The sequence below is a fragment of the Phalacrocorax aristotelis genome, chromosome 10 (assembly GCF_949628215.1).
Source record: "Phalacrocorax aristotelis chromosome 10, bGulAri2.1, whole genome shotgun sequence".
In the NCBI taxonomy this organism is placed as follows: Eukaryota; Metazoa; Chordata; class Aves; order Suliformes; family Phalacrocoracidae; genus Phalacrocorax; species Phalacrocorax aristotelis.
The window spans coordinates 26623808-26642912 of NC_134285.1; the positions used below are offsets into that span (position 1 = coordinate 26623808).

The window sequence follows — 19105 nt, forward strand, 5'->3', positions numbered from 1 at the left end:
TCCTGCACTTGGGTCACAACAACCCCATGCAACGCTACAGGCTTGGAGAAGAGTGGCTGGAAAGCTGCCTGGCGGAGAAAGACCCTGGGGGTGCTGGCTGACAGGCGGCTGAACATGAGCCAGCAGTGTGCCCGGGTCGCCAAGGAGGCCAACAGCATCCTGGCTTGTATGAGGAATAGTGTGGCCAGCAGGAGCAGGGCAGTGATTGTGCCCCTGTACTCGGCACTGGTGAGGCCGCACCTCAAATCCTGTGTTCAGTTTTGGGCCCCTCAGTACAAGGAGGACACTGAGGTGCTGGAGCGTGTGCAGAGAAGGGCAACAAAGCTGGGGAAGGGTCTGGAGAACAAGTCTGATGAGGAGCGGCTGAGGGAGCTGGGGTTGTTTAGCCTGGAGAAGAGGCTGAGGGGAGACCTTATTGCTCTCTACAACTACTTGGAAGGAGGTTGTAGTGAGGTGGGTGTCAGTCCCTTTTCCCAAGTAACAAGTGATGGGACAAGAGGAAATGCCTTCAGGTTGCATCAGGGGAGGTTTAGATTGGATACTAGGAAAAATGTCTTTACTGAAAGTGTGGTCAGGCATTGGAACAGGCTTGCCCATCCCTGGAGGTGTTCAAAAAACGTGTAGGCATGGCACTTCAGGGCATGATTTAGGAGGCATGGTGGTGTTGGGTTGATGGCTGGACTTGATGATCTTAGAGGTCTTTTCCAACCTTAATGATTCTATGATTCTAGATTGAAAGTGCTGGCATGTAACCTACATTAAACAAAGATATAGATTATTTAATTTTAGTGGTGTCCAGAACTCTGGGCTTTAAAGTTAGTGCTTAATTTCCTGGTCAGGTATTTGTTACTAAGCTTTTAGTGTTTAAAATAATTTACGATGTCTCAGCTGAGCTCACTAAGTGTGAAGTATCACAGTTCTGAAGTGCTGAATGAAAGAATGTTAAGACAGAAATCCCCCTCTGCAGTGATGGTCTTCAGAAAAATGAAGTTGTCACTGGTACAGTTTTGTATATAGCAATGCATACAAATTCATGCTGACTCTTACTAAGGTCAGTGCTTATAAGCCATATGTGTACTTAGATGAAATTGAGTTGTCAGCCAACACAGGTCAGTTACCAGGAGGTCCCTTAATATTATCTCCTGCGGATCTGTCTTTAGCTGCCATGCAGATGAAAGGGAAACAGCAGAAGAGGAGCATTTATGTTGCTCTGAAAGTGTTGGTTCTGCTAGAGGCCAGATATCAAGGTCCGGCACACTGCTTGTGCTACGTACATGGCTGGGCATCTGCATTCAGAAATTCAAAGTCTCTTTCTAAATTGTGTTTGTTTCATTGAAAAGCTTTTTCCCAATATCAGTGTAATAGGTAGTGTAAGTCCACTGCATCCCATACAACTGATGTAGCAGCTAAACATATCCTTCTCTTCAGTCATAGCAGCTAGTGGAAGAAATCACTGGCGCTCTTTATATACTGAGTACTGTTAATTTATATTAGACAAGAGGAGGTGTGTTGGCAGAGTTCATATCTTTCACTAACTTAATGATACATGTAGAAAAAATATGCAAGTTTTAGGTACACAGGCCCTTCTTCCAGCACACACACACACACAAAAAAAAAAAAGGCCTTCAAAATTGTCAACAGGTTGCTCAGACTTTTTGATTTGTATCAGACTGTTTAAGGAGTAACCGAAGTTGGTGCTTTGGAGTAGAAGAGATTCTAAGGGGAGAGTGGAGGCAGAAAGGTGCAGATGTCCTGGAGAGGGCAAGATGTGTATGATTTGTAAACTAGGAAAGGAAGGAGTTGAACTATCATAGGCTGTAAAACCAGTATTGTCATTGAGCCCGTGGGATTTTTCTCCCTCACCAATGTTTTGAATCTTCGCTCCTGGGCTCCTCTTCGGAATGTGTTTTGCATGTTCCCATTGAAGATAAGGCTGGAGAGACCAGGAATGGAGCAAATGGTTTTGCAAGAGCCATTCCCATTCCCCCAGTGGCAGCTCTGTCCCTGGGAGTTTGTTCTTTCTCAGTGCAGTGGTGCAGTGTTTCTCTTCCTGAAACGCTCAGTTCAGTATTGCATGGAAAGACTTCGTCAGCAAGAAGTCCAGTCCATTTTCTGGTGGTGGTGATTTTCTGATGGGAGTTGTCCTCTGTGAAAGTAATTTATTAAATAAATGGTTTTGTATTATTTCTGGATGGCTTCTTCAAGGAAGAGTCTGCAAAAAGATTCCTTTAAATCACTGCATATCAGTAGCATCTGTAGATGTTTTTGGTGGCACAAATTGAGGCTGTGGAGTGGGCAGACTGCTAAGTTGAGTTGATGGTGTATGCCCAGTTTGATAATGTTGAAGGGTTGAGTCTTTCCCACGTTTTTATGTTCAGTAGCAAAGGTTATTTCAGATTTATCTTTTTGCTGCAATAGTTCTCATGAGGGTTGGATTAATACTTTTTTATGCTGGATGGTTGTCCTTAATTTACTAGCAATCTAATACCAATTGTATCCTAGATAAGGTTCAGTATTGCTTTTTTCCTAAGCTATTGGAACCCAGATTGATTACTATTATGCTCATCTCTACTGGAACAGTTGAGTTGTATGTATTTCTTTATGGCCTCAGAAAGGACAAAATTATGTCAGTTTAGGTGGCTTAACTCTCCATTTCTATATAGCATATTTATATGCATAACTGGATTTCTTTTAGCCTTCAGATTCAAATTTCCAGGTCATTGTTATGCTTGCTGGTTTTTATAGACAACTGCAGCGTATTCATGACAGTCCTACCTCTAGGTTACTGGTGTGTATTTGCTTATGTTAATTTCAACTCAATGGAGCTGTGTGTTTGAGTCTTCAGAATATAGATTTTTCTTCCTTTTAAAAGCAAGTCAAGCATTGAAAGTGGTTGAGGTGTGTTGATGGTGGCCATGCAACAAAAAGGTATTCAGAAGAATCTGTCACTGTCAAAACAAATTGCCTGCCAAGTGTCTCTCTTTGATGGCTTCTTTTCAGCCTTTCATTATTTGCTTTCTTCAAAAACGTCCTGTAGTTTTTGAGTGCTTTGCCAATAATACATACCCCTCAGAGCTTATGGAGATGCTTGCCAGCCTCTTTCCCACCCTCCCCACCCCCCACCCTCCCCAAAAATATGTGAAGCAATTACTTTTTTGAAGCCATAAGATAATGCTCTGTTAAATTGGTTTGAAACGGTTTTTGTAGTTTTTCTGAAGGTTGTATAGTCGGCAAGCAAAAATTCTAATGAAGATGCACATATACTAACATATGTTACACCAGACTTTGCAGTTTTTAGTAGCATATATTGTTAATTGGCCAAATGCTTCTGTTATAAAAAAAGTCAAGTTCCTGGCAAACAAGGACTTGAATGTCCCTTTCTAACAAACAGTAGTTCTCCTGTGATAACATTTCTGTGTCCTCTGTCCCTCTTTCACTGGACTCCAGTGTTCTTCATTTTATTTGTTCTGAAAGGCTTCCTTTCTGTAAGCCTGTGCTTTTCCATTTATCCATCCATCCCTTTAAACACCCTTTCTGCAATATCACCCCCTCTGTATAGTTTGTCACTTGGGATTGCTCTGGGTTCCCTTTTCAACATTACCGGTAGAAATCTGCTGTGTTTTGGATTAATAATTGTTGGAGGTTTTAATTTTGCCTCTCCTTTCTAACATGGACAGTATAAAGCTTTTATCAGATTCATTTTTCAGTATATTTAGGAAATTTGTTTCAGGAAGCAAGTCCTTATTTTCCTTGTTATTTGGAAAAAGCAGCAGTTGACTGTTAAAATTAAAATAGATGTTTGGTCCTCTGCTATCAAAGTGAGTACAGCTGTTAACAGAGCAAGCCTCGCTCTGTATGCCTGTTGTAAAGAAAGTTTTCAGATTCTTTGCCTTGAAAACTTTTCCAGCCTACTCTTCCTAAGATTCTGCTTATTGCCTGGGGCAGAGAGAGATGGAGAATGACATGATGGTTGTGCTCTGATTCTGGCCAGACTTGTACCTAGCGGCTCTGTGTGCAAGGCCCTTTGCAGAACCTTGGCTGTGCATACACCAATAAGTGTTTGGCATCCTCTTTTTGTAAGTCTTGGGGATATGGAAGCACCAGAAGCAATTGTGAAGAGCTGTGGGTCATTTGGGGCTGCATGGGATGTTCCTTTGGTGAGAATACTAGTAATAGTGTCCAGAAAAGAAACGGAAGTTTAGCATCTACTCTAAATCAGGCTGCAATCTCTTCTATTTTCTCTTAAGGTAAGCATGAATTAAAAATATGGTATAAATACAGATCTATAAATGCAATAGGGAACACATTACAGCAGCCAGTGCTAGCGAGAGGACTAAAATGCCTTAGCCTGTTTTCTCCATGTTGTCTGCAGTATATCCCAGGGATTCACCTACCGTTAACTTTTGACTCTTCTCAATAATTATATTTCCTTTAAAGTAGTTTAATACTTAATAGTTCATCCTAGTTTTTAATATTATCCTTTCTTTTTGTATTTTGTGTACTTACCTCGTTTATTTTCTTGTGTTTTTTTTTTTTTGTGTTGTGTTTATGGTCATGTTCCCATTTCAGAGACCAATGTCCTCTAACTGATGAGCAATTGGTTTCGGGGTAAGACCAAATGTTCTAAACAATCACCTGTGTCTAGAATGGCTTTCTTTTCTCACCATCCTTTTAATTGTGCTTTGTTTCTGGTTTCTGTTTTACACCGAATGATGAGATAATTATATGCTAAATCACAGTGTCTGTAGGAAACACTGCTAAAGGTTTATGCTAGGATAATTACAAAGGTCCTACTAACATTTCTGTGCTTCCTGTAGGGTGTCCAGAACGGGTGTGATACTGTCCCTTCTGTGAATTGAGAGAAGTTGTGATCCTCCGAGAATGCAACAAGTATAGCCTTGGCATTGTAGTTATTCCAAGAAGGAACCCTAAAACAAATTGCTTTCTGATGAGCAATGACTTAAAAGTACAGATCAGTGAGTAAACTCTTTAATCCCACAGTAATTATGGAGAGCTCTTCGGAGACCTGGCTTTGAGCAGCTGCTCTGGTTGCTCGTTCTTGGTGCCTCACGAAGCTAAACTGGATGACTGCATTATACTCCCTTTTTGAATGTATGGAGGGAAAGGTGCTTATCTCTACCCAGGGCTCCAAAAGTATTAAACTGCATCTCTAGTCCCTGATTAACATAAAGATGCTCACCTAGATACTCGGCTCCCATTCTAAACTACTTCAAAGAAGAATTCTTTGTAAAAACCTTGCTTTGAATTTCTATGGCATATAAAGAGTTATTATCCATTCTTGGGGAAAATTGAATTTGTGTTTGAGATTCTTTCCCCCTCCTTTTCCATGCGCTAAAGCTAAAGTAATTGTTGTTTCAGCTGAGTTTCCAGAGGAGATGCTGGTGAGAGCAGGTGCTCTGCGTTAGTGTGTTTTGTATCGTACTGCTGGATTGTCTGCTGTTGCTGCTACATTTTGGTTGTGATAGGAGTAGTAAGACATTTTTGGCAAATCAAAGCTTTTGTTTTTTGTATTTAGTTTCTGCCTGCTGAATTCCTTAGTACAGGAGTGGTTTGCTTCCCTCTGGAAATCACAATGCTCAGACTAATCTCATAAAAGAAGGGACTGTTACTGCCCAACTGTGAAACCTAATCGGTTACTAACAAACTCTTGGGCTCTGAGAAGTCAGTATTTTTAGGTCATCTTAATACACCCCAGAGATTAGAAAATCAGTAGTAAAATATCTAAAGTAAAAGTGTTAATTTCTAATACGAGATGATGAATTGAAATGATGGGAATAAAGTATCTGCTGTCTCTCAATCTCCCTCTCATCCTGAGGCCTAAGAAATGTATAAATTATGTAGTTCGTTGGGGGGGAAAAAAACCCCAAACCAGCAAAACGAATAAATCTAGGCTGTCAGACAAGGGGAATGGGGCTGGAGTCTAGTTCACTCTTGCGAGAGCCTGTGGAGATACCCAGTGTCAGTACCCATCAGGTAGCACCCATGTAACCCATTGCAGGGTTATCTTTCCTGAGCGTGTCATCTAGCTGCAGCTGCAGTACTCTCCCAGAAAGAGAAGACAGTGAGGACTAGCTAGTGAGAAGGTTCTGAGGACTTTACAAAATCAACCTTTTAATCTCCTGCTCCCCACAGAGTCACATACAAGGTGGGGCAGACAGGGCTGTTGGTGTCGTGAGCTCTCCTGCAGAACTGCTGAACTGTTATGTTCAGCACCACATTTGTCTGTTAAAAGATCTGCTGGTGTAATTCCTTGTAAAAGGCAAATCTTAATGGTGGTGAAAGTCATTATAATGATCAGTTTTCTAGCTCCCAAGATATCCTTTGCCAAAGCTGGAGGAGGGAAGAGTAACTCATCTCTTACCAGCAAGCAGGCATTTTCTGATTTGCCGCCTTCTCCCTCCACTCCCCAAAACATACGCTTATTTTGGATCCATTGCTATTACAGTCTTCCTGGCTTCATGATGAGCCTATTAACAAACGTGGCTGAACGGCGCAAATAGAAGAGGAAAAGCTCACTGCTGTCATGGTGACTTTTTTCCTATTTTGAATGTGATCTCCAATGACTGACAATCCACGTCCTGTTTGAGGATGAGTGAGCCCTTTCTTCACAAACTCTGTGTGTTGTGCAGCCCAGTGCGGCATGGTGGCTGAGGAGTGTGGGCTCAGTGGCCCCAGGAGTCTCTGGCTAGTCTCCCCATCTCTCTGCTTGCCCTTACCTATGTTTGGAGCAGAGTGGCCAGGGATCTGGAAGTTTGTACAGAGCTGCTCCTTCCATAAGCCAAATGTAAGCAGCGTACTGTGGTCAGGATGACCTGTTTGTACAAACACCAGTGGCTCTGACAGCTCGTAAAGCCCCTGTGTTGTCCTGCATCTTCAGTACAGATAGGTCTAATAAAAGAAATGCCCCTTGGGTCATATGCAAATGGATATACACAAAAGACCCAGCTGTGTGCATTTGTCTTCATCTCTGTTGTGCACCATAACACACTGGAGTGAACCAGGAATATGGTACATTAATTCCTTCTCTGGGCATTGAGGGCTTGCTTGCAGCCAAGAGATAAGGTGAGCGCAGCGCACACCCATGCCTGCCCTTTTCTCTGAGTGATACTGGGTTATCTGGGATATCTGCCTGGTGGAGGGGGATGGTCTGACAGGGACACACATCCCTGAATGTAAATAAAGAAAATGGAATAAATACTTCCATTCTTAAAAAACTGGTCTTATCAGAAACTGGTTTGAAATTCATTTGGTCAAATGGGAGCCTCCAAGAAATCAGATGAGGAATGAACTTGTTAATATCAAACCTTGCACTGCCTGCATTCTAGAACAAGTTCCCTCCAGCAGCTCACTGAAGTCTTCTTCCCTGTGGATTTGAGCTCCACTGTCTCACGGGACACCCTGAGGAAGAAGAGTGGATGTAGAGACCAGACCAATTTTGCAAGGTCATCAGAAAGAGCGGTTGCAGAATTCCCTCCTTGTCACACTGGATTCTTACCTGGTTTTGCAGCAGTAGCTGTATTTTACAGGACAGACTCCTTGTAGATACTTGCCCTCATGCCTCGCAGCTCCCCTCTTCCCACCACCAGCCCAGAGAATCCAGTGACACCGCGGTTGGTGTTGGGAAGGGCCTACCCTGTCACAAATTTGTCTCAGTTCATTTTATTAAATGAGAAAGCTGAGGTGAGGCCAGGCAGCTCTTGGAAGGGTGCCGGTGGTCTGTTGACCGTAGGTTCAGATTTGTTAAGTAACTTTCAGTCTCGCTGATGAGATTTGGGGAAGGAGGGGCAAGTGTTGGATGTATGTTCCTTCTAACTGAATCAGCTCTTTCTTGCCTTCCCCTCTGCCATAGTGGGTGGCTTAAAGATCTCTGTTGTGCTTGAGTGACAGGCTGTGGTGATATATATTTGCTTAGTAAGTTCATTAACCTGCAGCTAAATCCAGGCAATGGCTAACTTGAGCTGTTTTTATATTCAAGTGAACTGCATCTAATCTTTCCAATGTATTTTGCTGAGCATGTAATTAAATAAGCATGACCCTGCAGTCTTTGTCGTGAATGCTTCCTGTTTTATAATTGTGATGATCTGAGAGATGTAATTAAGGGGTTCTTAATTTTCCATAATTGGTGTAACTCCAGGTACAGCAATTTAGACACAATTCACAATGCTTTAAGAACTCATAAGTTAAATATATCTGTATTTGGAGGAATATTCCGGGGGTATGCTTTTTGAAAATTGTAATAACTTCTTGTCTCTGCTCTTCAAGGTTTTCAGATGTCATCCTGGCAACAATTTTGGCTACCAAGTCAGATATGTGTGGCAAAAAGTTTGAACTCAAGATTGATAATGTTCGCTTTGTTGGCCATCCCACATTGCTTCAGCATGCCCTTGGGCAGGTATGGTGTGAGGTCCGCTCGGGGGACCTGTCTTCTTTTCAGACTGCCTGGCTCAGTTAGGACACTTAGAATTCAGAATGTGCATGTTTGCTTTTGATCCTGTTTTTACTTCCTTATGCTCAAAGCTGTCTTTTCCTTATTTCCAGATAAGTACAATGAGTGGCAAACTGAGGGAGCTGTGACAGTGATTCAGAGAAATCCCCCTCCTGGTTACTGTAGGATAGGATAGCAGCATGGGTAAAGAGAAGTAACACTAAACAGTCCAGCTCAAAAAGCTGTTTCTCACATTAGTTATTGCAAGCTAGCTTTTTAGCACCTCTAATTAGTATGGCAGATAAAAAAACCCAAACCCTACACCAAAAACCTTCACAAATGCTAGAAACTATGTCAGCCTTTTTTTTAACTCTTTACTCTTACTGGTGCTGCAGGTTATTCACATGGCTTGATTGGAATAGGTAGGGTCTTGAAAGAGGTCTAAAATTTTCTTGTGGACAAAGTCAGGCTGCTGTTTCATTGAGACCTTGTTCTGTGGCCTGTGTTTTAGCTGCCTGGAATGAAAGCAGTTGCCACCCAGGCTATGGAAAAAGTCCTGCTTAAATCTAGGAAAGAATTTACATGCTTTTATGTGCAAAATATTCCCTGTCCCATCCTTCTTGATAGACTGTAAGAGTGAACTAGGCTTTGGTAATTTCTGAATCCAACACTGATCTCTGTCACTGAACTGCCATGGTCTCATTTTTCATCAAATTTACTAAGTTGTTCATTTTTTTCAGGGAAAAAAATCTGCTTGCCAATTGTATCATCCTTTCTATCTATAATTAGAGGTGCAAACAGATTGTTGGCAACTGCTGCTTGATATTTAGAGGACCAGACTGCTTTAATCCAAGTGAGGAGCTGGTCTCAAGCATCAAAAGATGCTGGTGTTCCACTTTGGAAACTCAGTCGTGAGTCTACAAAAATGTGATGGAGGATCACCAAGATGCAGTCTCAAATGCTTAAACTGTTTTGGAAGACAGAATTAAGTGTTCCCAAGCTATGCAAGTACATCACCAGCCCCAGACTAGGCAAACAATGAACCAGGCCCAGGGTCTGTTCAGGGAGCCCAGCCAGGAGCAGAAAGAAGATAGGACCAGAGGCAGGGCTGGAGGACAAGGCTGCAATGTACTTAACAAGGGTCCATCCAGGATACAAGGTACCTACGATGATGTAGGTCCAAGGTCCATCCAGGAGACAGGGCTGGAGACAGGCACACCTACAGGGCCTCTGCTGAGCTTAAATGAGACTCCGGAGCCAAGCTTAAATGGGGCTCCTGGGTCACTTGCTAGGGTGTGTGTGGGGGGACCCAGTTGGGCCTGGTCAGGGCCATTAAGACCTTTTGGTGCCCTCAGGGCCCTGACAGTGGTGGCCTGTTCTCTCACTGTATCAGATTCGTTTCTTTTGCTAATCTTGTCCAAAAGGCACAACTTACTAAATGTGGTATAAATGAGGTTGAAAATTTGTAATTGTATTTTTTCACCACGTACATTCTCTCCACTTGCCAGTCAGTTTTATCCTAATTGCATGAAATGTCTCATAATTTTCCATTTGTCTAAATAAAATTGCATCTGAGTAAATAAACAAAGTTGTATAGTGCTGTAAACACTTCTTTGTTACTTCCTGTAGGATCTTCTTTTTGGGTGTGTCTCATTACTCTGGTAGGTGCCCCAGAACTTTCTAGTGTCCAGAATCTTCTAGATGTGGCAGCCATCTCTGCTAGTTCATTTGAGTCTAAATCTGGGACCCTTTTGCATGTAGGAGGAAGCTAGATGGAGCTGCTTTCTCATGGAGCAAAGGCAGTGACCGGAGTAACCTGAGAGTCTCTGGTCTGGGTTTCTTCAGAGTTCATACTGCAGTAAGTTAATCCACAGGACAGCTCAGCAAATTCTTACTCAGATGAGATTCAGGAGTTACAAGAGCACGGATATTTAATCCTGTGTACCAGACTGCCTTTTATGTAGCAATATTCTGAATTCTTCAAATTCCTTCAGCATTTTCTTCTCCAGCTTAGTCTTTTCTTCTTTTTTCTGGACAAGAGGTGATATGAAATCTAGCCTGCATCCCAACTGATGTTAGTGGTGGTAGTTTCTTTGATCTTAAGGAAGGAATAGGATTAATCCCTACACTTGGAAATGCTTTTGAGTCTTTATTGAGGTTCACAAGGCATCCTGGAACATGTAACTCCAAGAGAATAAGTAAACACAGTAAATTGTTTTACCATCCTCCTATCACTGTCTTTTTGATAGAACTTCACTTACACTTCAGAAAAAACAAAAATATGTATAGTTTCTTTTAGCTTCTCTAATTTTTAAAACTACTGAGTAAAAGCACTCAGAATCCGGAGTTCACTGCTGAGCAGTTTGTTGCTTGTACTTGGGACCTGTCAGGAAGGGTGGATGCAGCTCTGCTGTTGCCAACTTCTCTGCGTTTGCCCCATCTCAGACGCTGCATTAGCCACATATGCACATATGTTGGGTAGAGATCAAATATGAGTTTAGCTGGGTGTTTGGCTGGCAGGTTATAGCTGTTTCACTTGGGGTTGGATGGGTGTTCAGCAGGGAGCTTTGGGGTGGCAGGAATGTCCTCTGGATTTTGTGCTCCCTCTTGTGGTGACATTTGCTCGATTCAGAGTTGTTGGTCTCAGATGTGCAAATTCAACTTGCTCATCTTGGCTTCCACCATTCCTCCCTACCAGAAAGTCTATACCTGCATTAGGGGTGAACCTCTGCAGAAAGAATCAGGGGGGCTGGATAAAGTGTATGAAATCCTGCAGGAAGGGAAAATAAAACTTTTTAGTACTGCAGTTCTAGAGCATTTTTTTTTTCTGATTAAAAGCAACAGTTTGTACCATGACACAATCCAAATGGAGATTTTAGGAAAGGAAAGAATATCTGTGGCCTGGGATGACAGATCTTTGGATTTCTCTTCAGTTAACAATATCTATGACAATTGTTCTAAGGAATTGAAACCTAGGGTCCTTAATGATGCTAAAATGCAATAGTAAAGACACCTAGGAAGAGTGCTATCTTAACTGATACTCATTTAGATGGTCATGACCAAAATGCTTTGGTTTAAGTCTTCACAGATTCTCAGAAAAGGCAGTGTTGTAGGGTGACTGTGACAGTTCAATAAAAAGAAAACCATAGTTTTATTTTTCACAAGTCCGATCTGATGGTATACTTTGATTTGTCTGTTCTCTTTTCTCATCAGACTTGTTATTTGACTGAGTTAGGCTTTTCTTTTTTTTTTTTTTTAATTTTTCCCATTGTTATTGGATCCAACTGATGCTAGCCTATGGGATTTTTTAAAATATATATTCCAGGTATCCAAAACTGATCCCTCACCGAAGAGAGAGATGCCCACTATGATTCTCTTCAACGTGGTGTTTGCACTAAGGGTAAGGACTGTCTTCATTCCATCTGACAGTGGGATGTGCTTCAGACATATAAGAGAATTCAGCAGGCTCACATGCCAGTAATCTCTTGTAAAACATTCAGTGCCTGATTTCATTGTGATATTTTAATTTGAAATAACAAACCTAAACAATATAGACTATGGCAGTGAAAAGTAGGAAAGTTTTCCAGCCCAGTGGAAAACAGGTACAGTTCTTCTCTTCAGGACATTTTTCTAGGGTTTTTGGTTTTAAATTCCCAGAGTGTAAAGGCATTCAGGAAACCAATTTCCAAAACAGATATGAACCTAGTTGCAAGTGCTGTATGTGTCTTGTCTTCTGTTATTAGTGAGCTGGTAATCTGCTGTGATTTTTTGAGACCCTGCAGTTGAGGCTTGTCCAACTAAGCTGTGCAAGAAGGCAGCCTGGGTCTGACTGTCCTGTGTGTCAGATGATGCTCTCTGTACGTGACTGCTCTACTCCCGCCTGGGATAGGACCAAATCCGTACAGCTGCAGTAGCACGTTGCCAAGCCCTGGTGACTCCAGGCAGCTCAGGCCTTGGTAGTCAGTTCTGCGCCAGAAGCAGAGGCAGCAGGCAGTGTGGACAGTGGTTCATGCTTGGCCAGCCTTAAGAGTCAGGTCCCCACCATGGCCTTGGTCAATCCCAGCTTGCTCAGTGCGGAGTCATTCAGAAACCTACTCTGGCTCAGAACAGCACTGTTTTGAGCCCCTACTTATGCTGTATGGTACAGAGACATGTGCCTTTGCTCAGTGCCTCTAAGCTTTTTTTTATAATTAAATGGACAGTGTTTGAAAGCTGCCTCCTCTTAGCAATGAATCATTGTAAAGGGAGAGTGCCAGGTGGCTGTAGCATTCTAAATAAGAAAGTACAAGTGAAGAGTAAGTAGATTTTGATGCTCAGCAAGAATCTGGAGCAATTATGTAGTAAATATGTAGCAAATATGGAGCAAATATGTAGCTTGGAATTTTTTCCAGGCCTACTCTATTGACTAGATGTTGGTATCTGTTTGAAGGGATCCTAGCTTGGCCAACTAGGTAGTAAAAAAATGTAGAAAACTCGTTATGTTCTAGAGTGATTTGATTTCTGAGCTCTGGTTTTCTCTTCCCAGGCCACAGGTTGCATCTGTGGAGCCATCATATAATTTTTGCGGCATGTACACGTATGAAGAAACATCTTAAAAATAAAATGGGGAGTTACAGTAGCTATCTGTATGGAAATGGTTGATTTTTGCTCGAATGGATATAATGTCATGGTTTAAAAGCCTCCAGCTCCCTGCTTGTGAAATGACCTTTTTTTTACCCCTTTTAGCACTAGTGCTTTTCTTACCACTGGCTTTCCAGTGGTGACTAACATGGACATGGCCGTGGTCCTCAGTTGAAGAGCAGGGTTTCACACAAGAAAATTATCCCAGCAATCAGTCTGAATCAAGCAAGAAATTTTTCACTGAGTTCTGCTGGGGATCTGGTGTTCTTGTGCTTTGGGACTTTCTTAGGTCGGGAGGTGCTAAATTTGGAATACAGCAGTTGATTTTAGATTTCACACATTAAGAGACATTAGCTTCAAGAGTTTTGCTGTTTTGGTTTATTGGTAAAGCATCATGCTTTGGTTGTAGGTAAGTGTGTACAGATGCACTTGTAAAGACAAACATTCATGCACGTTGAGTCATGTGGGAGCAGAAGTGTTAAAATGAATGTTCCTTCATTCACAATATTGCGAAAGCTTGGTGAAGTGCAATAAAGGCTATCTCTAGCATATATTTTCCTAGAATCTAATTTCCAGTGGTTCTCCTAGGAAAACTTGCTTTTCTGAATTTTGACCACTGTGATGATACTGATGTAATTGTGTGTGAAATGCAGTACTAAATCGTATTTGCCAAATGAGACACTTTTAGTTCATAGAGAGCTGTCAAGTTTCTGGAAAGTGCTGTGCAAGAAGCAAGTGGAAATTTTTTCCTAGAATGGTGTAGTGCACTGCAAAGGATGGGCGGAGGCATTCTGAGATAAAGATGAGAGTCCATCTGCAGTGGGCAGACAGAGTGGGCAAAGTCCCAGATGCTATAATCAGCACTGATCCTGTTGTGTTTAAGCTTCAGGGTTACCGACGTGTCGTGACTCAGCAGGAAGAGTGGTATCCAAAAATGATGACTCATGGTTTGCTAGTTCACATGCCAAGTTATTGCTTGCTAGAACCTTAAATTCCTTTAAATGCCTTAACAAACATGAAGCAGCTGCTTATTCAGACAGGAGCCACTGAGTCCCTCCCCCCCCTTGGCAGCTGTGCTTACACGATAGATTTTTCCAGCACTTTCATTCTGGGACTTGCACGAATACAGTGTTAGTAATAAGCCATATTTGTGAAATGTTTGGGAGCGTAAATCCAAATTCATTCTGGTTTAGGATCAAATTGTTGATCATGTGCTCATAATTCTTACCTAATTACTGTCTTGTAGTATGTAAGGCAAACCTCAGTATAGCAACGTAGAGTGAATGGGCTATCTTAAAGGCACTGCAGTCCTTATATTCCCAGTGAATTTAACCTGAACATTGTGATATTCTGCCTTTTCAAATAGCTTGACACTTTCTTTTCTCCCTGTGGGAAATTGAGTTCTTTGGTCTCTCTGCTAGCAGAAGGCCCATTAACAACTGGAAAAAATAAGCCAGATCGAAGTATCATACTCCAGGTGCTGTGTTCATTTGATGTGCGTAGACAAGCTTAGAAATCCCTGAGCCTTCTCTTTACCTTTGGACATCTCTGAGCTTCTGCATGTTGCTGGTAGAGAAAATTCCTTTCTGTTGCCAGTTGCCAGAGAGGCTGACTTTTGATATCTACTGACGATAATTATTTTGACTACTTATCCATCACTGTAGTTCCATATACATGATTGCGGCTGAAGGACTGACCTGTTTCTTTTCTGTGTTGCCTGTAGGCCAATGCAGATCCATCCGTGATAAACTGCTTACACAACCTCTCCCGAAGAATCGCCATAGTCTTACAGCATGAAGAGCGCCGCTGCCAATACCTGACCAGGGAGGCTAAGCTGATCTTAGCTATTCAGGATGAAGTGTCTGCCATGTCAGAAGGTGAGTGCTGAGATTAGCTTTGTGCAGGAATATGTTCGTCCAGGAGCACTTTTTCAGAAAGGTGCTGATTGAGCCTTCCTACTTCTTTTGTGGCTGGGGTCAGTATGAGCAAGTTTTGGCGCTCTTTAGCATTCTGACAGCTTTTGACTGCATTTTGCTTCATCCAAAAGCAGTATCCCTATGAGAGATGTCAGCTTTAGAAGTGAAGTAGCTTCTTTACTTTCCTTGCTAGCTCAGTCAGTGCTATCACTGGAGAATGTGCACTGAACCATCATGTTTGGAACTGCCTGTCAGGCTGAGATGGAAGAAGTCATGTAGCCTGCTTCACCCAACCTAGAGAAAGTTTCCCATGCTGTAATGCTGTGTGCTGAGTCACCAGGCTTCTTGTGTGGAAACTTTACTCTTACATGTTGTTACCATGGCTAGCAAATAGTTACAGAGCCTTTTTTGTAGACTGTACTTCAGAGCAATTTACTATAATATTACGCACTATTTAAGGTGAACTCTGACAGTGATGCATGATCTTGCTGTAGGCATTTAAAATTAAAACTAACATGTATAAAACAAAAAAAACTTAAAATCATCACTTGTTGAATTCGCAGTTACATGTGCTTAACTGAGTTAAGGTTTAGAAGTTGGCAATAATTCACTATTATTATTTTAACACATAATGTAAGTTATTGTAAAAGCTTTGAAAGATAATTGTAGATTTAAAAGGTAGGGATTCTGTCCCTAAGATACTGGTTGATACCTTGTGGGAGAAGAGGAAACTCTCTTTGCTTTGAAATCAGTTGTTTGCTTTCTTGTTTTGAAATTTTCCATAGCCACAGAAGGGCCGCAGTCACCTTTTCATCACATCTTACCCAAGTGCAAACTGGCTAGAGATCTCAAAGAGACGTATGACAGGTGAGTGAATTTTCTTCCCAGCTCATAGAATCATAGAATCATAGAATCATTTAGGTTGGAAAAGACCTTTGTGCTACTTCTCACTGAAACCTCTTGGCCTTGTTCCTTAGGATATTACCCACTTCTTCATGCTGTTGACTCTTTGGGATTTGGGTTTTAGACCAGGTGGAGTGATGTGAAGGCTAGCTGTCAGGTAAAAAGTTTGCAGAATTGCTATCCTAATCATTACCTTGGTCTCCCTTTGGATACATGGTGGTTCTTAAAAGTTGGTGATGTCTGTCACAGCTTCAAGAATTGTTTTGTTCTTCCCTAGCACAGAGGCACATAGTGACAAGTGAATTGTAGTATTGAAAAATTGCATAATATGATATCATATTGGTGTAGAAGTGCTCTAAACCTGCAGCTAAGAGAAGAATTCTGCATCTAGCACTGGCAGCAAGTCAGATATTGCCCTGGCTTCATTTGGTCACACTGCATGTCTGGACAGTGAATTTGGATTAGGTGGTAAGACTTCCAGCAGAATGGGAAGTGTAACATGCTTTTTCTTGACTGGATTAGAAGTTCTGGCAAGTATTTCAAAGGAGCATGGAGTTAGTGTTGAATTTCAGCAAGAGCCGGCACCAATGTCCTCCAGCGTACTTCTGCTCTGACAGCTTGTCAGTGCTGACTCCTTATGCAGAGCAGACACCTCCATTCAGGATATGCACCTGGTGAAAGGCCTTGACAGAGGAGCACACAAGGTTTTGGTGGGGAGGCACATGATGTACCCCTTCATTAGGGTGTTTGTCAGGGCTTGGGAGAATTTCTCTGGAGTTTCTTGATTGACTGTAGATCACATTGTATGGTATTAGACAAACCCTTTAGCCTCTCTAGATTGTGGTTCCCCTTGCACCAAGGGAATAATTGCAAAACCCTGTGAAGTAAGGCACTGGGAGCCTAAATAATTTAATGATTGCAAAGCACGTTAGAAAACTTGCAATAAGCTGTTCTTTGTTATGTTCAGGAGCTGTGAATTTCAGCTCTTTGGAAGGAATGTTTTTATTGTTTCATACAACTAGCACAGAACCTGTACTGAAGTTTAAAAGAAGGCACTTTTTATGTAGCCTGTAATTCTAATATTAAACTTCACCTACTACTTCTATTTTCTGTTCCTCTGGGGCTATGTATTTGTGACTGGGCAAACCCTGATCTTGTCTCCAAACATCTTAGTGACACAGTGACATCTTGTGGCATTTAGCTGTGACTGGAGGAACATACAGCCCAAGCTCATGGAGTGTGCTAATACAACCCTTCCATGACATAAGGAGGACTAGACTGACCACGGAGAAACACACATAGGTGCTGCCCCCAGATGTAAAATAAGGTAGTGTCTCCCTCATTTAGGCATTTTGAGTGGGAGAGAGGTGGTGCAAGTTATATTTTGACAATTTTGCATGACATTGTCATAAGCAAATGTAAGAAATAAGGTGTTGGTAAAAATATAAAATGTCCGTGCATTGGATTGGAAAGCTCTATTTGAAGAGTAGTTAACAGTGTTGTTGGCTGGCTAGGTGATCAGGGGTGTTCTGCAGTATTTTTCTATTAATGCTTCATATGAGAGAATAGGAAGTATGCTTATTATACCTGCAGTCAGATCAGCTGAGAGGGCATGCAGCACCTTGCCAGGCAGGCATAGAATTAAAATTATTTTTGGTAAGGTAGAAGAAATTGTCTAGACATAGGATTTTATTCTGCAACTCCAAGATGAAGAACCTGTGTGGCAACAGATCTGGAGTGAAGCCTGTGTGGTCTTCTATGAAATGACAGTTAGTCACAAGTGAAATGGGGTTGCAGAAAAAGCAAATAGACAAGAACGCATAAAATGAAAGTCTTGTCTGTAAGATGGGAAACAGTCCTGCTCAGGATTGTAAAGCCCCTGCTGTAATGAATATTGTATCCAGTTTTGGGCACCACATTTCAAGAAGGATTTGGGCTACCTAGAGATGGTAGAGCAGTGAGAATGACCTAACAGGAATAGAAAGATTTGGTCTGTTTCTTTTAGAGGAGAAAAGACTGCTGGGAATGGTAAGTCTTCAGATGCATGCAGCGACAATGTGCGGTTCTAAATTTACAGAGATTTCTGGCATAGCCTTTGGCATAGGGGCACGGCATAGTAAAGTGGAGAGAGCACTTTGAATTGCAGATGGGAACCCAGCTTTCCATATGAGATTCACTCAAGCCAGCATTTCCTAGTGTCTGTTGATTTCTGTAATTCCAGTCAAAAGCCTCTTGAATTATCATGGTTGCTCTAGAGGTGCTGTCTAGCCCTTGGTTTCCTGTAGATGGTGCTGAGGTATTTCAGGCAAGACCCAACATGTCCTTTTAGAAAGTTGCTTTTTACAAAGCCACAACTGTATGAATCTTTTTATAGTTCAAAATTTCCTTGCATTTTGAATGAAATGCCTGTATTTTATGAAGCAGGAATCAATAGCCAGGTCATCTTGACTGTAACGCTATTGCTGCTGTAGTAATGGAATATTATTAAACTGACAGTTTAGAGGTAATCAACATCTAGTTCCTGGGACCTTTTTTGACTCTACTGGAGAGAACTAGAATATTTCTTCTTTATTATTTCAGAAAATAGATTTGAGAGTCTTCATCTTGTCCCCAAACTCCATCATTGGTGTGGAACAAAAAGCAATGGCTTTAGGACCAAGACAGTTCAGTTGCCAGTACCTCCAGTGCTAACAAATTTACCAGTGTTACAATGGCTGTCTCTTTTAAGCCAGTGTTGAATTTAGGGAATTAAGACAGCTTTCACCAAGTTTTATCTGCAACTGCAGATAATATGTTAGCTTCATACTAGCTAACTGCCTGGCTGTTTTTAGCAAACTCTCTTAGCTTTATATTGGAATAGAAGTGAAAGTATGGGGAAGTTTTTGGGGAGGATTGGATTGATTGTTTCTTCTTTTTAATACACGAAGAGCCTTTATACATTTTTAGCCTAGCGGGATTTGAACTGAATGGTAGATCCAGCCTATCTCAGCAGCTCAGGGAGAAGTGGAATAATTATGTGAGATTTAATGAATTATTAGATGTGATTTTTGTGGCTGTACTGTAAAATATAAACCAGCTACAGTTATTTGACCAAAGGATGGTCAATGTGTCCTTTACAAGGAAACGTGAAACCATTTCAAAGCTCTAGTGTAGTCACAGCCTCTAGCAAAAATAAATGAACTCCAAAGCTACAAGCTGACCTCAACCAGACTAGAAAACA

The 19105-nt window shown here is 41.6% G+C and overlaps 1 protein-coding gene across 29 annotated transcripts in view; it reads left to right on the forward strand.

The window, feature by feature from the left end:
• NPRL3 (NPR3 like, GATOR1 complex subunit) overlaps positions 1-19105 on the forward strand; it is a 47192-nt gene that overhangs the window by 3744 nt on the left and 24343 nt on the right. For 3 of the 29 annotated variants that reach the window (XM_075106157.1, XM_075106153.1, XM_075106161.1), the window contains exons 3-8: positions 4570-4608; positions 4818-4976; positions 8284-8413; positions 11772-11846; positions 14790-14943; positions 15768-15849. In XM_075106157.1, coding sequence (XP_074962258.1) covers positions 8330-8413; positions 11772-11846; positions 14790-14943; positions 15768-15849 — 395 coding nt within the window. In that variant the 5' untranslated portion in view covers positions 4570-4608; positions 4818-4976; positions 8284-8329. Of the gene's footprint in view, positions 1-4569; positions 4609-4817; positions 4977-7346; positions 7464-7868; positions 7933-8283; positions 8414-11771; positions 11847-14088; positions 14544-14789; positions 14944-15767; positions 15850-19105 lie in introns of those variants that run through there. The other 26 variants (XM_075106155.1, XM_075106149.1, XM_075106160.1 and 23 more) reach the window with 14 other exon arrangements.